Genomic DNA, 23415 nt, shown 5'->3' with positions numbered 1-23415 from the left:
CTGAGGAAGGGTCACCGGACCTGAAACGTTAACTCTGTTTTCTCCTCCACAGATGCTGCCACACCTGCTGAGCTTTTCCAGCAACTTTGTTTTCATTCCTGATTTAGAGCATCCGCAGTTCTTTTGGTTTTTATGGTGTTTCTTTTTATTTTCTAGTCGATAAGTGACTTCCACAGTGTGTAAAGACAGTGTCCTCTAATCTTTTATATCTTTATTTGGGAACTAAAATTGGAAAAAGAGCTGTTTTAAAAACCAAAGTTTGTTGGAAGATGGGCTGCAGTTTTCAAAAGCAAATGACCTGACACTCATTGTAAGCACTGTTTGCACAGCTGATTTATTGAAGTGTAGTTTGCAGATGAGTTGGTGCTAAGGGGCATATACAAATGGCGATTCAGCCAGTAACAAGTAGCTGATTGGTCTGTGGACTAATGATCAATTATTGATCACAAAGGCCTTCTGCCTGCCAACAACAATGTGATTGGTTCTCAGGAAGCTGAATTGCTTGCAGCTGTGAACATGACAGTGAGAAGCCATCAACTCTCCACCAGCCCAGGCGGTCTCTCTGTTCTCTAGTGAAAGCCACCTTCAGCCTGAAAAAACTAGTTTATTTTTCCTTCAGCTGTTGCCATAGGCTGTGACTTATAAATATTAAGTCAAATTCCTGTTATAAGTACAATCAGCCACCTTATGACTCCTGCAAACCAGTGAAAGTGGGGAAGGAAGACCAAGAAGCAGCGTTCTGATCAGCCAAAGAACCATCTCAGCTGATCCTTTGCACCAAGGCCACTGAACTGCTTTCCCAGTTTTTCCTCCATCCATAACATTTATGTCCTTTATATCCTGTGTTTGATTGCTTGTATATGTGTGAGTGTAAGGGGGGACTTTATAAAGGGGTTAGAGTTTTAACCAGTTGAGTTATATACTGATAATTCATGACTATTTACCTGTATTTAGAGCCTAGTTAGTTATAACAAGTAGTAATTCTTGCTAAGTACAGAAACCTAATCCGTGCTTTATGCCAACGTCTAAAAGATAGGTGAATTAGGGAATTTTGCATATTTTTAAAAATCTTTAACTTTTGCGATGACTACAGGAATAGCAGGGCTTGATTTTCATTATGTTACCACAGTAAGGCATAACAAGGACAATATTCTATTTTAAAAAGAGTGTAATTGAGTTAAAATGACATAATGAATGCCATATTCATGCGCTGGTATCATAAATATTTATTTCCACAATCAGGATTTTACTTGAGCTGCGGATACCCCACCACATAATTCTGATGTAGGTAAAGGTACCAATCTTATTCTTTCATTAGAAAGAGATGACTTGTGGTGAGTTTAACCTGAGGGTCATCACATTTCAGGTGAGGTTGAGAAGGCAGGGCCTTCATGGCAAACTCAGCCAGTGTAGGAATTGTACCCATGCTGTTGGTATTAATCTATCTTGCAAACCAGCCATCCAGGCAACTGAGTCAATCGACCCCCAAGTGTAAAGACCAGTGGCAGTATTGAGCACATCTTGAAAGAACAACAAGAGCAGGATGGTGGCTCAGTAGTTAGCACAGCTGCCTCACAGCGCCAGGAAGCTGGGTTCAATCCCACCCTCAGGCAGCTGTCTGTGTGGAGTTTGCACATTCTCCCTGTGTCTGTGTGGATTTCCTCCCACAGTCCAAAGATATGTAGGTTAGGTGGATTGGCCATGCTAAATTGCACAAGGTATCCAGGGATTTGCAGGCTAGGCGGATTAGCCTTGGAAAATGCAGGGTTACAGGGATAGAGTAGGGGGTTGGGTCTGAGTGGGTTTTGGAGGGTTGGGGTGGACCAATATGCTGGATAGCCTGCTTCCACACTGTAGAGATTCTGTGAAGAGTGGGATTTGAAATCATGAGTGTTGCAGTCCATGGACTCCCATGTAGACATACAAACTTCCTGCAATGATGCAGTGGCACAGCTGAAGCAGCTTCTAAAACATTTGTCCCAACATTTATATCATAATAATTCATGCCAACCTTTTCATCTTCTTTAGAATTCATCTTATCAATAAAGATACACAACTTGCCAGTCCTAAATATTTTAAAATACTGAAAGAGTGCTAAATATTTTTATTTCTCCTTTGCTATTGAGAATGTTATTGAGGCTTATAGTAACTTACCTGGCATGTCTTTTCTCATCATCTCTAGTCAACTCCGCTACATAACCCTGAAGGTAGTTCTGGAGTTCATCAAATGTTCCGACCGTTTGATTGAATGTTCTGTAACATATAACAACATAGATGAGAAAACTCACAATTGATTCCATTGCTCTGAACCTACTTGAGAAATATCGATTGACAAAAAATACAAGACCTCCAAGACGTTCGACAGCTTCTGCTGGAACAACCAGAGTCAAGACCAGGGGAAATTCAGACTGCATAAATTTAGAAAAATATGTGGACATTTCGTTATTATAAAATATGGATAAAGTAACACTGGTACTTCCTTTCTAAAAGGAAGGGATTAAATTCATTTATCTCACAGAATTACATGAGTGTTACGGCACAGAAGAAGGCCATTCGGCCCGTAAGGCCTGTACCGGCATTTCAAAGACTGTGTGACTCACAAACTCAGGTCTCAGAGAGAATTATTATCAACAGACTCTGGGCTCCATCCTATCGTTTACTCCCTAGCCCACCCACCTCCCTATTTTCTGCATATAAACTGACCTTTTCCCAGCCACCATCAGTTCTGAGGAAGGGTCACCGGACCTGAAACATTAACTCTGTTTCTTCCTTCACAGATGTTGCCAGACCTGCTGAGCTTTTCCAACAACTTTGTTTTTGACACTAAAACATTAACCACTTATATCAAAATGCTGCACAAAATGGCTTCACTTTTGGTATTACTTTAAGCTTGTTATTTTTACATCATTTAGAAAAAAAAGTGGCAGTGCTCTGAAAACAAAATAAACAACATTTCATACCAAAAACTTAGTCAGTAATACTAAGTACATTCCTAATTTTATATTTGTTCCATAAAATTAACGATAGCTGCAAGCCTTGCAGGAAAGTTTACAATTCTCAAGGAACCCTCATTAACCAAGCACTTTAAGTGCAATTGTTTATTTGTTGTTTTGTGTGCATTGTACTTTCAAATTATTTGACATTACTTGGAATAATTACGCCTGTGTGCTAAGTTTTACAACATTATATTACCATGTATCATAATTCATCATGTTTCAGTTCATTTGAGAAAAACGTTTACAAAATTGAGGCATTGACATTAATGACCATGTCAGCCTTTAGTGCTCATACCCTGCTGGACTTTGAGGAGCTGATGGTGAGATAACTTTCAGAACTGCTGTGGCCTTTGTGGCAAAGTTGCTGCCACTTACAACTAACATGCTGAAGGGGTTTTCTCTAAAGTTGCGGTTATTCAACTAAGATGTTAGTTAACGGACACTTACCCTCTGTCTATCACAAGGCATTCCACATTGTTTTCATCAGCAATTATATTAGCTGACCTCACATCATCACTGCGAAAAATAAAAGATCAAAAGCATTTAGAAACACGTCAAACACTGCTTTGAAATACACTGAGAACTTAACTCTTGTGTTTTCATACAGAATAATATATGCACAGAGCAAAGCTTTCTCACACGCATACAGATATTCTTAGATAGTCCAGATTGTTAATTTGTTTAATTAGATTTTCAATTCTCTGCGATCAATTAATACTTCAGGTAGCTCTCCATAGAAAGGATGAATCTATGCGTAAATTTATGTCGGTAAACTTGTCAATCAGGTTCCCAGCAAGATTACAAGCCTAAACTGAAGAAGGGGTGACAGCAGTTTCCATATTTTCTGAGGCTTATTTCCAGTGAATGTAGCTCCCTGATGGGAATGCAAAATCTGTGGATTTACACACGAGGGAAGATGCTGATAAGCACTTTGAGATCTGCAACATGGGAGCTGTGATTTACTTTTTGAGCTTTTTCCATCCCTTTCTGCCCTAGTACTTGCATAGTGTGGTGGTAGTTGTCGCAAAAGAAAGGTATCCCTATCATGGACTGGGTCCAGCCTGAGCTGAGGGAGAGATTTATGAACTCAACCACTGATCCAGAAATAAGGCCAAGGGGATTTTGTGTCTCAGACCTCATTTAAATTCCAGTCTGGATTGAAAGTGGTAGATAATTGTACAGCTCAGAGGCTGCTCAGCAAAATCAGGTGAGTGTCGGGATCAGATATTGGTGCAGTCTCTCAATCAAGGATAGGGGAAGCAGTCAACATGTAGGAATACAAAGCTTTCTGCCTGGAGCCCAGAAGTGTGTCCATACATCCAACACAGAAAGTAAAAAAGATTGGCCAATGTCCTTCTGGAAAAATGATGCCATAGTCCTATGAGTGGACATCCTTACTATTTATCCAGTCAAGCAAGTGCCTGGCCAATTCAATTACCCTCTTGTCTGGTTTCCCCTGGTCAGGAAAAGTTAACATCATTTTATAACAGCAAGGCTAACTGAGGCTAGCAGTAAACATTGCAACAGTGTCAGAAGCACTGCTGGTACAAATGCTACTCATAGGATTACCTGAAAGCGGACCATTTTTTTTTCTGTCTGAAGGGCTCATACAAATGAACAGGTTTGTGACAAAATGATTCCAGCATCCAGTATTTTAATAACCATTTCACAACAAACTTTTCAGAGTTCAATTTTGCACCACTGTGGAAAACTGATGTCACAGATAAATACCAATTTTAGACAGATTTTTTTTCCCTTCTATTGAGTTAAATGGAAATTAGGCAATTTCCACAAATAACAGCTGTATACATGGCTGGAAAACAGAAAATTAATTTCAATAAAACATATTTTAGATGATCTATGAGTTGCTGCTTGAATATTGACATTTAACAACTGTCAAACTGTACATCTTACGATTCATCTTCTGAAATTGTAGTAACAGTATCTGTTGCTAATGTGCCAGGCATTTCAGGATAGTAAGTGCTCTATTTTCCTCAAAAATGGTTGCTGAGTTAAGACATTTATTTTCAGCAGTCAAACCTGATTAGAGCTTTTTCTCCAAAGTAATCTCCTCTCTGAAGGACTTTGATCAGCTGAGGCTCTATATGGTATTCGGTGCTCTGTGTGACTTTCACCTAAAACCAAAGATAAAGCTGTCAGAGATTTAGAAAATCATGCTCACAAGCATCACTCACAGAACCAACAATGACTAACTTTTCAAAGTCTTTGAGGGTAGTTCTAACACACAAAGGAAGATCAAAATAAGCAGGGAACCCAACCCCAATCCATCTTCAATAAACCCAAAGGAGGTGGATCAAGGACTAATTAATTTTACTTATATTAGAAAGGAGGCTGCAAGCCTCCATATCAAGTCAGGTTACAGAAAAACTGTATTGGAAATAGCAACTGCCAGCTGTCATTCGCCTGAGCACTGCCTCATTAAATCCACGCATTAGTACTCACAGAATGTGTAAAGTGGTGATCAGTTGGCTCTCATATTGTCAGAACAAGAATCTATGGGACATGGAATTGCTTTCACCCCTAGAGGCTAATTATTCGCTAAAGTGCCTTTTGATGACAGGGTGATCTAAATGGTTGAGCTTAAGAGAATTGGAAATAATTTCAGGTACGCAAATTGTATTCTTCTGATCAATATGAATTATTTGCTAGTTATCCTTAATCAGGCCTTGTAACTCTACTGAGTTGGGTCCCCTACTCTGTTATAAATTACCTGTCCTTCACATACATTATTTCAATTATCTTTACTGCTTCAACTAATATTGGCAAAGAGCGAGTTTTGTTGAGTTTCATAGAAGATTTCTCTCTGAGAGGCCTAGAATTTCAAATCGTCCCAATCTCGACTCATTATGTACTATGCCTGTGGCACTCCTGATTGTCCCACTCATCGAGGTGAAAGTATCCACCACAGATGTGATAATCTGGGATCCCTGGCCTGGGCACCATCTTTAAATGGTCACCATATACCTGATCAAGTGCTGTCAGTCCAGAGCCAACAGACCACAAAGATCCCTCTGAATTTAAACATTTCCCAGTCTCTCACCAATAAAAAAAGTCTGTTTTCTGTTTTCTGTTTTCCTACCCAAGTGGATAACTTCAGATTTGCCCACATTGTGTTCTCATATGCCATAAGCTATTTGCCATTCACTCAATATGTCTATGTCCTTTGAAGCCTTCTACATCCTCCTCAATGTTTACTTTCCCATTAAATATATATCATCAGCAAAGTGCCATACAATACATTTGTGCAGGTGTCCCAAAAATGTTATAGTTCTAGCTAACGTAAAGTAATGATGATGCTGAAACTTCCTGTGGGCAAGAAAGGAAGCTACTCAATCCACAACTGGTTTCAAAGTGTTCTATAAGCAGTAGCAGCATCAACATGCCAAAGTAAATCCTACGGAGACATGGCAATTGGCAATCTTAACTCAGTACCTTATCTTAATGTGGGGCACAGAGTTCCTCTGTTGTACTGACAAGGTACCCTTCTTTACTTAGGGAGCCTAACTGATCAAAACAATTGGGTGTGCGTAGACTGAGCAGAGTAACACCAAGGGTAGAAGCAGCTTTGTAAACAGAAAAATTCCGTTAAGACAATAAAAGCTTTGATTTCTGCTTTCAAAAATGTGATTTGTTATATTAGTGATTATTAAAAAAAACAGACTTTAGCATGCGGGCAGTACAATGTGCACATGTGTGTAACCAGATAAATTGTGATGTGACGAAAGAAAATGATCCAATTGAAAGGATACTGTGTGGGAGATTTAATGCTTTTAAAACATCAATTTGTTAGCACTTGGAGCTACTGTTGAACTATCTGTGTAGAGAAAATCTGATGTAGAGAACAACATTTGCTTTGCATTGACTAAACCTACACACAATTCAAACTGAAATATATCACTAAATCTACCGACAAAATTCAGGACATCTAGAAATCTAGATGTTACAAAATGTTTAACTCATGAAAACCACAAAACGCGTGACATTTTATAGATTCTAACCACGATTAAATGGTTTAATAAATATATGTTCTCCATTGTGTTTTCTTGGACTTGATATTTGTTTCTACTTGCTTCCATCACCAGAGAGTTGGGCTCAAAATGCAGACTTATTCATGCCTTAAGCAGGTTTCTACCCCAATGCCTGAATAGTTGGCAATGAATGTGTCCCCACTGACCATGACCATTCATTGGTTGGAGATGGATAGGATTTTATGTCCTTTACTCAGGCAGAAGTCCTGCCTCAAAGAGCTGATTGGCCAGGACCTCATTGGTCCCAGGAGCACTGGGGCAGCAACAATCAGAACTGGGGCTAGAAGTAGCATCCAGTTTCTAAGTCCTGGAGTCCAAGAATCAGGAGGCCATAGTAAGGTGTGTGTTTGAGCGTGTTATGTGTCTTGATGGTGAAGCCACAGGGGAGGGAACACAGAGGGGAAGGGAGGACAGACCTGGCTGGCTGAGAGTTGGGGATGCCGGGAGTTATGGGACACACCTGATGTGGAAAAGGGATCCTTAGGGCATCTTTTATCCCATTTAACATGCAAACGTTCTCCTCCAACCAGCTTCCCAATTGTGTGAACTACTGGGCCCAAATTGTGGCGAGGGTTAATGTCCCACCCAAGGCCTTTTATTTGCCCCTGTAACATTACAGACTGGTCAATAGGGGGTGGTGGAGGAAGGAGGGCAATAAGAAATCCACTTGTGAAAATCTGGGAGACCATTAAATTCTCCATGTTAAATAGAATAGATTCCAAACAGATCTAACAACCTGTGGCTGCTGACTCATGAGGCACTGGGTCATAAGCAGCAGAATAATTGTACTCAATCATAATCCACGGATACATATTCCCCACCCCACTATTGCCAGTAAACTGGGGATCCGCTCAAGATCAATGGAGAGTGCAGGAGGGCATGCCAGGGGCAGTACCATGCAGACCTAAAAAATGAGGTGTCACCTGGTGAAGCTGCCAAACAGGATTACTTGCTGAACTAAGCAATCAACTACAAGCGATTGACAGTTTCATAACCAATCAGTTCTAAACTCTGTGGCTCTGACACATTCAATCACAAATAGTGATGGACAATTTAACAACTCAACGGAGGAGAAGGCTCCACAAAAATTTCCCACCCTCAATGATGGGGATTCCAGTACATCAGTGCAAACAGTAAGGCTGACACACGTACAACAACCGTCAGCAAGAAGCATTGACTAGATGATCCATCCCGGCCTTCTCCAGAGGTCCCCAGCGTCACAGTTACCAATTTTTTGGCCAATTCGATTCAGTCAATGTGAAATCAAAAGATGGCTGAAGACACTGAATAAGTTATGCGTCATGACAATATTCCAGCACTAGTACTGAAGATACATGTTCCAGAATATATCTCATCTCTAGCCAAACAGTTCCAATACAGCTACAACGCTGCCATCTTGCCGACAATGTGAAAAGTTGCCCAGGTACATCCTGTGCATAAAAGCAGGACAAAAGCAAAACCGGCCAATAACCATCCCATCAGCCTACTTTCAATCATTGGTAAAGTAACAGAAGGTGTCATGAAAAGTGCTGTCAAGCAGCCCTTGCTTAACAATAACTGGCATGTTGATTTCAATTTGAGTTTTGCCTAGGTCATTTAACTCCTCATCACATTATTGCCCTAGTTCAAACATGGACAAAATTGCTGAATTCCAGAGAGGAAATGAAACTGACTGTCCTTGAAATCAAGGCTACATGGGAAGTAGTGAGGTATCACGGAGTCTTTGCAAAACTGAAGTCAATGGGAATCGGGGGGAAATCTCTCCACTAGTTGGAGGCATAGCTAGCACAAAAGAAGATGGTTTGTTGGAGGTCTGTTATAAGCTCCAGGACATCATTGCAGAAGTTCTTCAGGATAGTGTCCTCAGGCCAACCATCTCCAGCTGCTTCATCAACTATTTCCCTTCACATTAAGATTACATGTCCCTGACTTGTACGCTGATGGTTGCACAACTTTTAGCACAATTTGCAATTCCTCAGATACTGAAGCAGTCCACGCCCAAATACAGTAAGACCTGGATAATATCCAGGTTTGGAATAAAAAGTGGCAAATAACATTCACACCACAAGTGCCAGGCAATGACCATTTGTAACAAGAGAAAATCTAACTATGTCACCTTAATATCTAAAGGCATTACCATCGCTGAATCCCCCACAATCAGCATCCTGGGGTTGCAAGAATTTGATCTGGAGTAGCCAGACAAATACAATGACTACAAGAGCAGCTTAGAGGAAAGAATCTTGCAACAAGTCAGTCACTTCCTGACTCCCCAGAGCTTGTCTACCATCTACAAGGTACAAGTCAGTAGTGTGATGAAGCACTCTCCACTTGCCTGGATGAGTGCTGCTCCAATGAAACTCAAGAAGCATGAAGAGATAACACAGTGTGGAACTGGAGGAACACGGCAGGCCAGCAGCATTAGAAGAGCAGAAAATTTCAGAAATGAAGAAGGGTCCCAACCCGAAATGTCAACTTTCCTGCTCCTCTGATGCTGCCTGGCCTGCTGTTTCCTCCAGCTCCACACCTTGTTATCGCTGATTCCAGCATCTGCAGTTCTTACTATTTCAAGAAGCTTGAGACTATCCAAGACAAAGCACCTATCTTGACTAGCACCACATCCACAAATTTCAGTCTTTCCACCACTAATGCTCAGTAGCAGCAGTGTCCACCACTTACAAGATGCTCTGCAAAAATTGACCAAGGCACTTAAGACAGCATCTTCCAAACCCACAACCACTTCCACCTAAAAGGACAAAGGCAAATAATACATTGGAAATCCACTTGCAAGTTGACCACTCATATGCTAATATAGAAATATACTCCTGTTCCTTCAACGTTGCTGGGTCAAAATCCTGAGTCTCCCCCCTTGACAGAATTTTAGGTGTACCTACACTTAATGGCAGTTCAAGAAGGCAGCTCACCACCACCTTCTCAAGGTCATAAGGAATGGACAATAAATGCTGGCCTTACCAGCGACAGCAACATCCCATGAATGAATAACGAAAAACAGAGATGTAGCACGGTGCTAAAAATGGAACATTAAATTTCTCTTACATTTTGAAATGTATTTTATTTTTTGAAATGTATTTTACTTTGAAAGTTATTTTGTTTACCAATGTAACAATGCATAACATTTCACCTTTCAGAAATGTAATGCTTTAAAAAAGAGTTTTCTGATTGGGAAAGCCTTGCAGAATCCAACTTGAGTTATAATATTAATTCCGCTGGAAATTAACTTTTCACTTGAAGACATTTGACTGAATGTCTTCAGGAATGCAACCACAATGTTAACTGAGGACTTCTTGTTCATGATTATAGTGCATGTCTGTACCCACTCGGTTGAGATGGTTAAAAAAAAATCAGAGCAAAATCATATTGTACCAGAGATCTCCTGGTTCTTTAAAATATGAAAGGCATTAACATATAAATGCAAGTTGCTGTTTTGAGGCTAAGGGCTAGAAAAAGGTTTCAAATGGATCATGACTTTAAACTAAACACATTAAAGTAAATGTTTCTAAATAATTTGATGATCGTGTTTCTTTCTACCAAAATAAAATGCAACAGTGGAAAATAAAATGCTTAAATAGTTGCTCTAACTTAAAGAAAAATGTGCTATAAATGCATAGGATACCATTCGCTGTCAGAAAAATAAAGCTGAATTAATACTTCAAGGAGGTGCCTTTATCAGAAAACTTATTTCAGAGAATGTACAATTCAGTGCAAGAATATTGAATATTTTGTCCCCTTTATGCTGGAGACTGACAACTTAATAATTTGTGATTTACAATCTTGCCCATTAAACTGAACCAATTCTGTCTATGAAATATTTAATACTTTTTTCCTTCCTGTCTTTAAGAAAATCATGTAAAATTCATTGATTTTTTTTAATCTCTTACTAATGATAAGCCAACATGCACACTGGAAAGCAATAATCTGATAATATCAGGCTACCAGATATAGGGTCTGACTAATACTCTGGATTGAGGAAAGTGTATTTGTAAATGTGGGTTTTGCCTCCAGCAGGGTATTTTATGCTATTCTTTGTAATATGAAAAAACACGTGTGGATAGCATTAGCTTTTAAAGGATCCAAAAGCTGGCCATTATATAAAATTGTTACATTCACAGATACTTAAGTATCTGGGTGAGTGTTAGGGTATTCGGTTTCAGTAGAAGAGCATGTTTCAGATAACGTCATGCTTCAAGTGATTCGAGTTAAGACGGAATATGCAATCTTTATACCCTTATATAACATGTTATGATACATAGGTGATTACATAATAAGGATGTCTCTTAAAGGTATACTGTGTCTCTTAAAAGTAGCCATGGTGTGAAGATTCTGGTGTTGGATTGGGGTGAACAAAGTCAGAAGTTACACGACACCAGGTTATAGTCCATCATGTTTATTTAAAATCACCTGACAAAGGAGCAGCGCTCGAAAGCTTGTGATTTTAAATAAATCTGTTGGACTATAGCCTGGTGTTCTGTAACTTACGACTCTTAAAAATATACTGACATACATAATACTACAGGAATAGGACATAATTTCCAACTGAACGCATCTACTAGGATTAAATATCTTACCTTTCCCTTCGCCAAGATGAAGAAGGTACTACCTTCTTCACCTTCCCGAATAATGTAATCGCCTTTATCATAGTATTCCTGTAAGAAAACAAAATCTTTTGTTACTCACTCCATATCTGCCATACTTTCAATGTTAAAAACAGTTTGTATTATCCGGGTCTGAAAAGGTTAAAGTCTGGGGCTGTCTAAATAGTACCTCCCAAAGTGCTGATATAAATAACAAATGCCAGAGAAACTTGGATAAGGCTTCATCATGGCTTCAGCAGAGTAAGACATGCATATGCAAAGTGTACATAGTTCCTTAATGTTTATATAATTGTTACTGTTTAAGCCTATTGGAGGCCCAGTAATACATTCAAAATTACACTATTATTACACCGATAAAAGTTGCTCCTGGTCCCATACCACCAACACAGCTTCACAAGGCAAGTGGCTTATCATAAAAGTGAGGGTGTGCATGCAACCTTTCAATAATCCACTTAGTGCCACAACTTCTTGCGGGTGATATGAGGTCTTGGCATTCACTCACACAGTTTTCTGTTCACTACACAAATGCAGGATCCCAACTGTCTGGCAAGAGCATGAACACTTGAGTTCTGTAATTCCTAACCCTGGCACAGCTTAACTGGGTCTCAGTCATTTACAGGAGACAGATCTGCAGAAGCTCACAAAATTCAGGGTGCACATGTATCTTTCTTTTTCTCTGTAAGATTAATCTTAAGAGAATCTTTCACCATTTTATAAAGTTTCATTCGCCACTCTGTCCTTAAATTTATTTTGCTTGCAGGATTGAATTTATCTTCCTGTGTTTTCTGTTGCCCATGTTTGAAATAGAATCAAGTTCTTCTCCTTGCCAAAATTGCCTGTTACAATTTCCAATTAATTCCCTTCCCCAGGCTGTTACAACTTGTCATTGACCTCTTACCATCCAGAACTCATTTCCTTGCAGTGCTGAATTTTCTTGCAGAGCACCAGTTATTTGTGTGATATTTCCAAATATTGAGCAAGATTTGCCAGGGAAATAATATTGCATTTACTATTCCTGCCACTATTTCTGCATGAATTGTCCAGCAATTTGGGTAGAAACATCATCATTGTGAATTGTTGTGAATTTTTGTGAATTGTTAGATGATTTGTGCCACTCCACTGTTTGTCTCACAATAACAGGAGCTCCTTGGTCTCCATGAGTTTCGAGGAAGTGCTATATTTGCCTAGTAAACATAAATTAACTTTGTCACAATTATGGCTGATTATTAACAGTGCAAAGACATTTAGTGATGATATCTAGGTACGTTATGGCAACTTAAAATCTCTGACCAAAATATTTGTTGAGGTGGGGAGGATACTGAGGTTTGGATGGGACAGTGTATGGGCAGAAAACTGATTAGCTCAAAGATCCAGTTTGGATGCAACAGCAAAGCCAGAAATGGCAATTAACTGTTCTAGACTTTGATTTAAGCCCATAATTGAACTAATAATGTACTGACAACAAACATGAGATAACCGAGATTTGTTGAATTGGATGAAAATATTACAGAGGGCCAACATTTTGCCAGATTTTCTCCTGCCTCCATTACTGTTAAACATTCCTCCAAATTCCTGCTCCACAGGAAATGGAGGAAACTGTAAAACATCTTGAAAAGTGTTCACATCTTCAGCTTATGGCTGGATGGGCAAGGGCCTAGATGTAACCTATCTTCCCACATTCTGGCCCAAGAAATGGTGAATGGAATTGGCAGACCAGAGCAGGGGCAGAAAATGTGGCAGCCTGAAACTGTGAGAATGGTGAAACCACCATAGAAGTGATGTTGTGAAGGTGCCAGTGTTGGACTGGGGTGGACAAAGTCAAAAATGATATGACACCAGGTTATAGTCCAACAGATTTATTTGAAATCACAAGCTTTTGAAGTGTTGCCCCTTCGTCAGGTGCTCTCTTCTCACTGCACCTGATGAAGGGGCTGCTTTCCAAAAGCTTGTGATTTCAAATAAACCTGTTGGACTATAACCTGGTGTCGTATCATTTTTGACTTTGCCCACCACAGAAGTGGCATCAATGGGCATCTTCAGCTTTATATTCCATCTCTCCAGGAGTTTCTCTGATTACTACATTCTAGAGATAAGGACAACCATGCATAAATAGTAAACAGATAAAGATATCCTTTCAGTTGTTTCAGCGGCGGGATTCCGGGAGGAAGCGCGAGGGCAGCCTGGGAAGGTAAGCTTCCACCCAATAAATTTGGGAGTTAACTAATACCCGAGACACTACACGCGCAGTGTCTCCCACCCTTCCACCTCCTCTAACCTAATAATAATGACTAAGTGTGGTGAGCAGGTAAGCTATTTGCATTTTTTTTTCCCTCATCTCTTTGTTATCTTTTGGGGTGGTCACCTAGACGCCAAATCCTCTGGGAGCGGGTCGGAAGGCAAAGCCGGAGTCTGTTTGAGTATATAACGGAGTAAACTTATTGGTGCAGCGAACACTGCGAAACTAAAATAAAACTAATTAATTTTAAATAATTAACTAAGTAGAGATGGCAGGCCAGATGATGTATTGTAGCTGTATGATGTGGGAGCTAGCTGATCCCATTGAGAACGGCAGTGACCACATCTGCAGCAAGTGTTGGCTGCTTGAGGAGCTCCAGCTCAAAATTGATGAGCTGGAATCCGAACTCCAAACACTGCGGCACATCTGGGAGGGGGAGAAATACCTGGATACTGTGTTCTAGGAGGCAGTCACACCTGGTAGATTAACTAAAGTTAATCCGATCAGCGGGCAGGGACGGCAGTGTGTGACTGCGAGTGAGGCAGGTAGAGGGACCCTGCAGACAGGAACACAGGAGCCGCAGCCTTTGACATTGTCCCACAGGTATGAGGCACTTGCTCCCTGCGTGGATGAGGAACAGGGCTGCAGGAAGGATGAGTCAACTGACCATGGCACCATGGTCCAGGAGGCCATTCAAGAGGGGTAAGCAAAAAGACAGATTGTAGTTTTAGGGGATTCCATCATCAGGGGGATAGACAGCATCCTTTGCAAGCAGGATAGAGAATCCCGCATGGTGTGTTGCCTGCCCAGTGCCAGGGTGCGAGACATCTCTGACCAGCTTGAGAGGATACGAGAGAGGGAGGGGGAGGATCCAGTTGTTGTGGTCCACATAGGTACCAACAACATAGGCAGGACGAGGAAAAAAGACCTGTTTCGGGATTATGAAAAGCTAGGAACAAAATTAAAAAACAGGTCTTCAACGGTCATAATCTCTGGATTGCTGCCTGAGCCACGTGCAAATTGGCATAGGGAGGCGAGGATCAGGGAAGTAAATACGTGGCTAAAAGAGTGGTGTGGGAAAGAGGGTTTCCTTTTCATGGGGCACTGGCATCAGTTCTGGGACAGGAGGGATCTATACGGCTGGGATGGACTCCACATAAACAAGGCCGGGGCCAGTGTTCTGGCAAAAAGGGTAAATGGGGTGGTTAATAGGACTTTAAACTAGTAAGTAGGGGGGAAGGGAGAAGTGAGTGTAGAGGGAGAATAACAATTAATGTAAGGCAAAACAGCAGGTTAGCAGGTGACGAGGATGCTTCAATTCCATTGAAATTTAGGAAAAAAGTTAAAGGGAAGGAGAACTCAACAGTTGTTAGAAATAGAGGTAATAGGACCCAAAAAGAAGGTGCAAAAACTGGCATAAGGGCACTTTATCTGAATGCTCGGAGCATTTGAAACAAGGTGGATGAGTTGCCGCTGCAAATCATGGCAAATGGGTATGATTTAGTGGCCATTACAGAGACATAGTTACAGGATGGTCATGACTGGCAGTTAAATATCCAGGGGTATCAAACTGTTCGGAAGGACAGACAGGAAGGTAAGGGAGGTGGTGTTGCTCTGATTTTTAAGGATGATATCAGGGCAGTAGTGAGAGATGATAGAAGTTCCACTGAACAAAACGTTGAATCCATTTGGGTGGAAATTAGCAATAGCAGGAAGAAGAAGTCACTGATAGGCGTGGTCTATAGGCCACCAAATAACGACATTGTGGTGGGGCGGGCAATAAACATAGAAGTAGCTAATGCATGTAAAAACGTTACAGCAATTATCATGGGGGATTTTAATCTACATATCGATTGGTCAAACCAGGTCGGTCATGGCAGCCTTGAGGAGAGGTTCATAGAATGCATCCGTGATAATTTCCTTGAACAATATGTAATGGAACCTACGAGGGAGCAAGCTATCCTAGATCTAGTCCTGTGTAATGAGACAGGAATAATTAATGATCTCACAGTTAGGGATCCTCTCGGAAGGAGCGATCACAGTATGGTCGAATTTAAAATACAGATCGAAGGTGAGAAGGTTAAATCCAGTACCTATGTCCTGTGCTTAAACAAAGGAGACTATGAAGGAATGAGGAAGGAGTTAGCTAAGGTAGAATGGGAGCAAAAACTTTATGATGGGTCAATTGAGGAACAGTGGAGGACTTTCAAAACAATTTTTCACAGTGCTCAGCAGAAGTATATTCCAGTGATAAGGAAGAACTTTCGGAAAAGAGACAGCCAGCCATGGATGTCTAAGGAAATAAAGGAAAGTATCAGATTGAAAAAAAAACACATACAAAAAAGCAAAGATTAGTGGGAAACTAGTAGACTGGGAAATCTTTAAAGGCCAACAGAAAGCCACAAAAAAAGTTATAAAGAAAAGTAAGATAGATTATGAGAGTATATGAGAGCTCAGAATATAAAAACAGGCAGCAAAAGTTTCTATAAATATGTAAATCGTAAAAGAGTGGCGAAGGTAAACATTGGTCCTTTAGAGGATCAGAAGGCCAATTTAATAACTGGAAATGAGGAAATAGCCGAGATATTAAACAGTTATTTTGTGTCGGTCTTCACAGTGGAAGACACAAATAACATGCCAAAAACTAATGGCAAGAAGGTTATAGCAGGTGAGGACCTAGAAATTATCATTATTACTAAGGAGGCAGTGCTGGGCAAGCTAAAGGGGCTAAAGGTAGACAAGTCTCCTGGCCCTGATGAAGTGCATCCCAGGGTACTAAAAGTAGTGATGGGGGAAATAGCAAATGCACTAGTAATTATTTACCAAAATTCACTGGACTCTGGGGTGGTTCCCGCAGATTGGAAAACAGCCAATGTGACGCCATTGTTTAAAAAAGGAAGTAGACAAAAAGCAGGTAACTATAGGCCAGTTAGCTTAACTTCGGTAGTGGGGAAAATGCTTGAATCTATCATTAAGGGAGAAATAGCAAGACATCTGGATTTAAGTTGTCCCATTGGGAACACCCAGCATGGGTTCATGAAGGGTAGGTCATGTTTAACTAATTTGGTGGAATTCTTTGAGGACATTACTTGCATGGTGGACAATGGGGAACCTGTGGATGTGGTGTATCTGGATTTCCAGAAGGCATTTGACAAGGTGCCACAGTAGAAAGCAAAGAGTAGGGGTAAATGGGTATTTTTCTGGTTGGTGGTCAGTGGCTAGTGGTGTGCCTCAGGGATCAGTGTTGGGACCTCAATTGATTACAATTTACATAGATGATTTGGAGTTGGGGACTAAGTGTGTTGTGTCAAAATTTGCAGATGACACTAAGGTGAGTGGTAGAGCAAAGTGTGCAGAAGACACTGAAAGTCTGCAGAGAGATATAGATAGTCTAAGTGAGTGGGCAAAGGTCTGGCAGATGGAGTACAATGTTGATAAGTGTGAGGTCATCCATTTTGGTAGGAATAACAGCAAAATGGACTATGGTTTAAATGGTAAAAAATTGCAGCACGTTGCTGTGCAAAGGGACTTGGGTGTCCTTGTGCATGAATCGCTGAAGGTGGGATTGCAGGTGCAGCAGGTGATTAAAAAGGCAAATGGAATTTTGTTTGCCATTGCTCGAGGGATGGAGTTTAAAAACAGGGAGGCTATGCTGCAGCTGTATAGGGTCCTGGTGAGGCAACACCTGGAGTACTGTGTGCAGTTTTGGTCTCCTTACTTGAGAAGAGATATACTAGCACTGGAGGGGGTGTAGAGGAGATTCACTCGGTTGATTCCAGAGTTGAGAGGGTTGGATTATGAGGAGAGACTGAGTAGACTGGGATTATACTCATTGGAATTCAGAAGAATGAGGGGAGATCTTATAGAAACATATAAGATTATGAAGGGAATAGATAATGTGGAGGCAGTGAGGTTGTTTCCGCTAGCAGGTGAAACTAGGACTGGAGGGCATCGCCTCAAAATAAAGGGAAGCAGATGTAGGACTGAGGTCAGGAGGAACTTCTTCACCCAAAGGGTTGTGAATTTGTGGAATTCCCTGCCCAGTGAAGCGGTTGAAGCTACCTCACTGAATGTTTTTAAGGCAAGGCTAGATAAATTTTTGAACAGTAAAGGAATTAAGGGTTATGGTGAGTGGGCAGGTAAGTGGAGCTGAGTCTCAAAGATTAGCCATGATCTTATTAAATGGCGGGGCAGGCTCGAGGGGCCAGATGGCCTACTCCTGCTCCTGGTTCTTATGATCTTATGTTCTTATTGTCTTAATACTGAACTGCAATTCAACTAGAATAAAATACTATGAACAGTTTTAGAGTACAGCATACAGTGCCAAAATGTAAAAGGAAATTTTTTGGATCCCTGCATCATTTTGCCTCACTGTGCAAATGCGTAGGGAACAAGCGTTGGAAGAAGACCTGGGATGGAATTTTACACAGAGGCAGCGGCAAGTGCTCACCTACATGATCGGAAAGGTCTGCATTGATGTCACAATTGTGAGACTTTCCAGTGAATGTGGACTGGTTAGCTCAGTTGGTTGGACAGTGGGTTTGTGATACCAACAACATAGGTTCAATTCTCACACCAGCTGAGGTTACTGTGAAGGACTCTCCTTCACCCATCACCTCAGGTACAGAGACCCTCAGGTTAAACCACCACCATTGTTTCTTTCTAATATGGGAGCAGCCCAATGTATGATAAGACTATGTGACTTTACCTTTACTTCAGAGACCAAAATGCATTTGGTCAAAATGACCTGTTACTATTTGCATTTTCAGACATACATCATTCACAAAAAAACTCACATAACTAATTTCTATCACAAAAACCTACACTTGTGTGTTTTTTGCCCCTTAGAGGAAGATGCACTCATATTAAAATGAAATTCAACACTGTCCTTAATTGTTATCATGCACATTCCATTTGTATTGTATTGAAGGCTGACATTATTCAATTAAAGCATTTTTAGTTGAGGAAAAGGACATACATTCCTAATAAGGACACGTGTCACCCTGCTATAGGCAGGTTATTATTAAATCGAAGAGGGTGCAAAAAGGATTTACATGGATGTTACCGGGAATGGAGTTTTTCAGTTATAAGGAGAGGCAGGATAAGCTGGGACTTTTTTCAATGGGGTGTATGAGGTTAAGCGGTGACCTTACAGAGTTTTATAAAATCATGAGTAGCGTAAGGTGAATTACAAAGGTCTTTGCCTTAAGATTGAGAAGTTCAAAACTAAAGGGCATAATTTTAAGGTGAGAGGAGAAAGACTTTTAAGGGCCCTGAGGGGCAACTTTTGCACACAGAGGGTGGTTCGTGTGTGGAATGAACTATCAGACGAAGTAGTAGATGCAGATACAGTTACATTTAAAAGACAATTGGACAGGTACATGAACAGGAAAGGTTTCGAGTGATATGAGCGAAACACAGACAAATGGGACTAGTTTAGTTTGGGAAGCTTGGTTGGCATGGACGAGTTGGACTAAAAGGTCTGTTTCTGTGCTATGGTTTAATAACAGGAAAGTTTGGATTAGTTCATGACTCCAGATCCCTTAAGTATCCAACAGTCCTCCAGTCATGTTTAGTCAGTCACCTTACCACCGTTAAGATGAAAGAAAATTAATAATTAATAGAAATGTGAAACTTTTATTTAAATTGGATTTTCATGGCAAGGGTTTTACTAAAATGCATTCAAAGGCTGAATAATCCTGGAATAGTAGTGGAGAATATAATAAATCACAATTTCTTTCAGCAATGTTTTTGATTTTATATCTACATTTCTAAACCCTAATGTGCTGAATTTACTGCAACCTCCATATCCAATACTTCTGGATTAACCAATACTATTTTGAAATAAAGGTGAGAAACAGAAGGGTTTGATGAGTGACTGCAAGATATTTCCATTATTTCTTTTCCGATATATAACTTACTACTTCCAAGCAGTCCACTATCTTCATGAGTTTATCTTCTGGTAGGTTCTTAAGCAGAGAAACACTAAAGAAATGTATGAAACATAAATCATTAAAAAGCATTACAAAAGACCAATTGCATGAATTTGTCAGACAATTATTACTGAATAAATTCTGTATAAGCCACTAAGCAATTGTGTGATCCTTTGAGTCCTCTAAATTACTGTTCAGGATCAATTTATTTTCATAAAACTGTGCAATATAGCTGTTCACATTTTTTGAAATACAAAACAGATACAGGGACTATAAATCATGGAATTTGAGAGGAAGCAGAGGAAATGTGCTTTTCATTTTGGTAGGGAACTTGTTCAGATCTTTTTCTTTTGCAAGGGAGAGTGAAAAAAGTATTTTCATGGATCACAGACTGGGCGGAAAATCTGTTGCAGTGAGAACATTAAATTGAAAGATTTGAAATTATTCAGATGAAATCAACAGGTAAGTACTGTTTAGAAATGACTAATGTGCAGGTTAATCCTCTCTCAAATGATGCAGGGACTGGCCGTAAGTGTTAATATGAGCTTTCCTGATCACACTTTCAACTTAAACTATAGATCATGAACACCTCAGTGTCCAGGTCAATATTTGCTTTTCAATTAAGACTTAAAAACAGATTATCTGGCCACAATTACACTGCTATTTGTGGAATCTTGCTGTGTGTAGTTCCAACATTATGTTTGTGCCTGCATTTCCACAGCATGCACTGATTGTAAAGCATTTTAGAACTTAATTCTGCAATACATGCATGCACACAATGTTAACAAAGACACTTACCTTCTGAGAAAGTTTCTGTACTGATCATGTCTGGCCTGCGCAGTTCCTCTCATAATATTCCGGAAGACATCTTGGTCCAGTACCCAAGTTTTGATGCTGCTTAAAGCTTTAGGACACAACAGAAGTAAATGACAGACACTGTTCAATTTACTGTTCTTCTCAAAGCTAACAACCTGAATAAGCCTCTAACTATGGATTTGACTGATGTCTGAAAGCATTTTTCCAGTGGACCACGTAGGCTGCCGCTTTTGGAAAGGTTATGTGGGGGCTGCCCAGTGAATTTAATGACCCGGCCTCATTAATATTGAGGCTGAAGCAAGCAAGTACAAATGACTATCCATAAGTAGCTCACGCAGTATTAGCTTGTGAGTAACGGGCATCATGCAGGCCATTCAGCTGGCACTTGAAGTATGTTGCCAAAGGAATTCAAACAAGTTAAACAAATATGGAAAGATAGGTTGGGTGGAGAGGTTCCAGTGTGATAGCAGCAGCTATTCTTTCCTTGAGGGGGAATATATTGTGGCATCACAAATAATGTTTTATTTACTTGTAGGCGCCTCTTGCTTCTTGCACTCAGTTTGCTTTTACTGAGCAGAATGTAAATTCATACAATCCACTAGCAAAAACTAAAATTTAATGCACTTTGTGTATCTTGTCCTGGATGAAATGGTAACTAAAACTATCCTAAGAAAATATGAATATAAGTTCAAATTTTCAGCTGAATCTAAGAGAAGTCAGGTTGTTAAAGTGACGGTAAAAAGTTAAATGGAATGAGTAATACTGTTGTTATGTTAGTACATCACACTTGCATGCAAAACATCTGGCCCTATGCGGGGAAGTTGTTAACAGAATGTAAAGGTCCTTTAAAACCAGCAACTATGTGCTAGAACTACTCGTTAATCAGTTCTAAAGAAACTTTACAAAATTTTACAGTAAGAATTTTGCAAATGCTTTTGTTCAAACAGCATCATTATTATTGGATATTAGCATCTATAAACACTTACATTTAGTTAAATCATTAATAAGAGCAGCCGATTTTATGAGTATACGGTAATTTTGGCATCAAACAATGGTTATGAATTGATTTTGCTTTGTTGTTGAGGTTTGTGATATTGATCAATACTTATTCATTATTCTACATCTAAAATTCCTCAGAATTTCCTTAAGACTGTTCTGAGGGGGAGGATCAAAGGGACATATAATGCCATTTTTAATATGGTTTGGGAATTAACCTCCTAAGTAATATGCCTTCACATATAAGTTTATAGCTAATGGAAAGAAAAAAATAACATTTATTTATCCCTCCATAGTAATGACCTAACAGACATACGTAGAAAAAGGAAGGCTGCTTCCAGAATAAGTATGGACACAAGTTAAATATGTTAATTGGAGGGTTCAAAGTCTTGAACAAATGATTAAGCAAACAAATAAAAAACTGAATGACTAAACAATTGTTTCATTGCACTTTAAGTAATGGAAGGACTTTACCTTTCACAGAGGCTGTCCTTGTGCAGTTATATAAAATCGCAAGTTCACCAAATGCAGTCCATATACTGATAGATGTTAAAATTTTGTTGTTTTGGACGACTTCCAATTTTCCCTCTGTCAAAATAGATAAAAGTAAGAATATTATAAACAAAAACAGAGAGAATAAGATTTGATGCAAGAAATAATATTCCAGTGTAGCAGGTTTACCCAGTATATATCCTAAAACTGTTTTAGAATTTTAAATGATCTTAATCATTTTATACAAATATAAACACTTGGGTTTATTGTTCACCTCATGATACCTCAAAGTGCTTTGTAGTAAATGTGCATTGCCAACCTGCAGCAGGCTGCAAATTCCGGTCAAGGAGGCTGGATTGGAAACTAAGTAGGGAGGCCATGCCAGGGACAGTATAATTTTATAATACAATAATTTTATTATACAGTAATATGGGTTGTTTACCACCGGCAACTCCTGCCCACCTCTCCGTTTGACAGCATCTCCCTTACTGTCCCTGCCATGGCCTCCCTACTAGTTTCCAGTTCAGTCTCCTTGACAGGAATTTGTGCCCAGTGGTGATACTGGAAGCAGTTTGATTGACTGGCACATCTGTGGAGGCAGGGTATCTTCCCACATGGGGGCAGAAGTCACAGCCTCAAGAATTAACAGCCTGACAACCATACAACCCAGTCACAATTTCCAGTCCAGCAGACACGAGTTCATCCACAATTTTTCATTCAATGGGCAGACCCATTGCCTCCATGAGCAGCACAGCCCCAATAATGGGACTTGAACCCACTAACGTCTGACTCTGAGACCTGTTTTCTACCAATTGAGCAACTATTGCCACTGCTGCTCAATAGGAATATCAAATAATGGTATTAGATGGAAAGGAAATTAAGGCTATAATTCAACAGACAGCTAACCAGACTGTGTAAAGTTAAAATTATACCCATTACGTTATTGTAAAACATGTAGCCAATTAATATTCTTTATCTAAATGTAGAAGCCATGGCTCAGTTGGTAACATTCTTGCCTTGGTGTTGAGGTTGTGGATTTAAGCCACACTTCAGAACTTTGATGAAAAAATTCAGGTTGACACTCAATGCAGTGCTGAGGCACACTGCTCAGAGGTTCTGTCTTTCAGATTAGTTGTTAAACTGAGATTCTATCTGCGATCCCAGGTGGACAGAAAAGATTTCAGGACATTATTGCAAAGAGGTTAGCAAAGTTGCCCTGGCCAACAATTATCCTGCAACTAACATAAAAGCAGATAAACTCATTAGTTATTCCCATTCTGTTTGCAA

General features: G+C 39.9%; 1 protein-coding gene across 1 annotated transcript in view; it reads right to left on the bottom strand.

Moving 5' to 3' along the window:
* Window positions 1-23415, bottom strand: part of prkg2 (protein kinase cGMP-dependent 2) — a 97922-nt gene that overhangs the window by 55961 nt on the left and 18546 nt on the right. The window contains exons 3-9 of the mRNA XM_048600559.1: window positions 22111-22224; window positions 20623-20728; window positions 19813-19876; window positions 11629-11706; window positions 5037-5131; window positions 3444-3512; window positions 2155-2253 (exon numbers count right to left, since the gene is read on the bottom strand). Of these exons, the coding sequence (XP_048456516.1) occupies window positions 2155-2253; window positions 3444-3512; window positions 5037-5131; window positions 11629-11706; window positions 19813-19876; window positions 20623-20728; window positions 22111-22224 (625 nt within the window). The remainder of the gene's footprint in view (window positions 1-2154; window positions 2254-3443; window positions 3513-5036; window positions 5132-11628; window positions 11707-19812; window positions 19877-20622; window positions 20729-22110; window positions 22225-23415) is intronic.

This window comes from Rhincodon typus, chromosome 1, assembly GCF_021869965.1.
Source record: "Rhincodon typus isolate 14 chromosome 1, sRhiTyp1.1, whole genome shotgun sequence".
NCBI classification, from domain to species: domain Eukaryota; kingdom Metazoa; phylum Chordata; class Chondrichthyes; order Orectolobiformes; family Rhincodontidae; genus Rhincodon; species Rhincodon typus.
The sequence above is the reverse complement of the archived record's forward strand: the minus strand, read 5'-3'. Positions and strand labels throughout refer to the sequence as shown.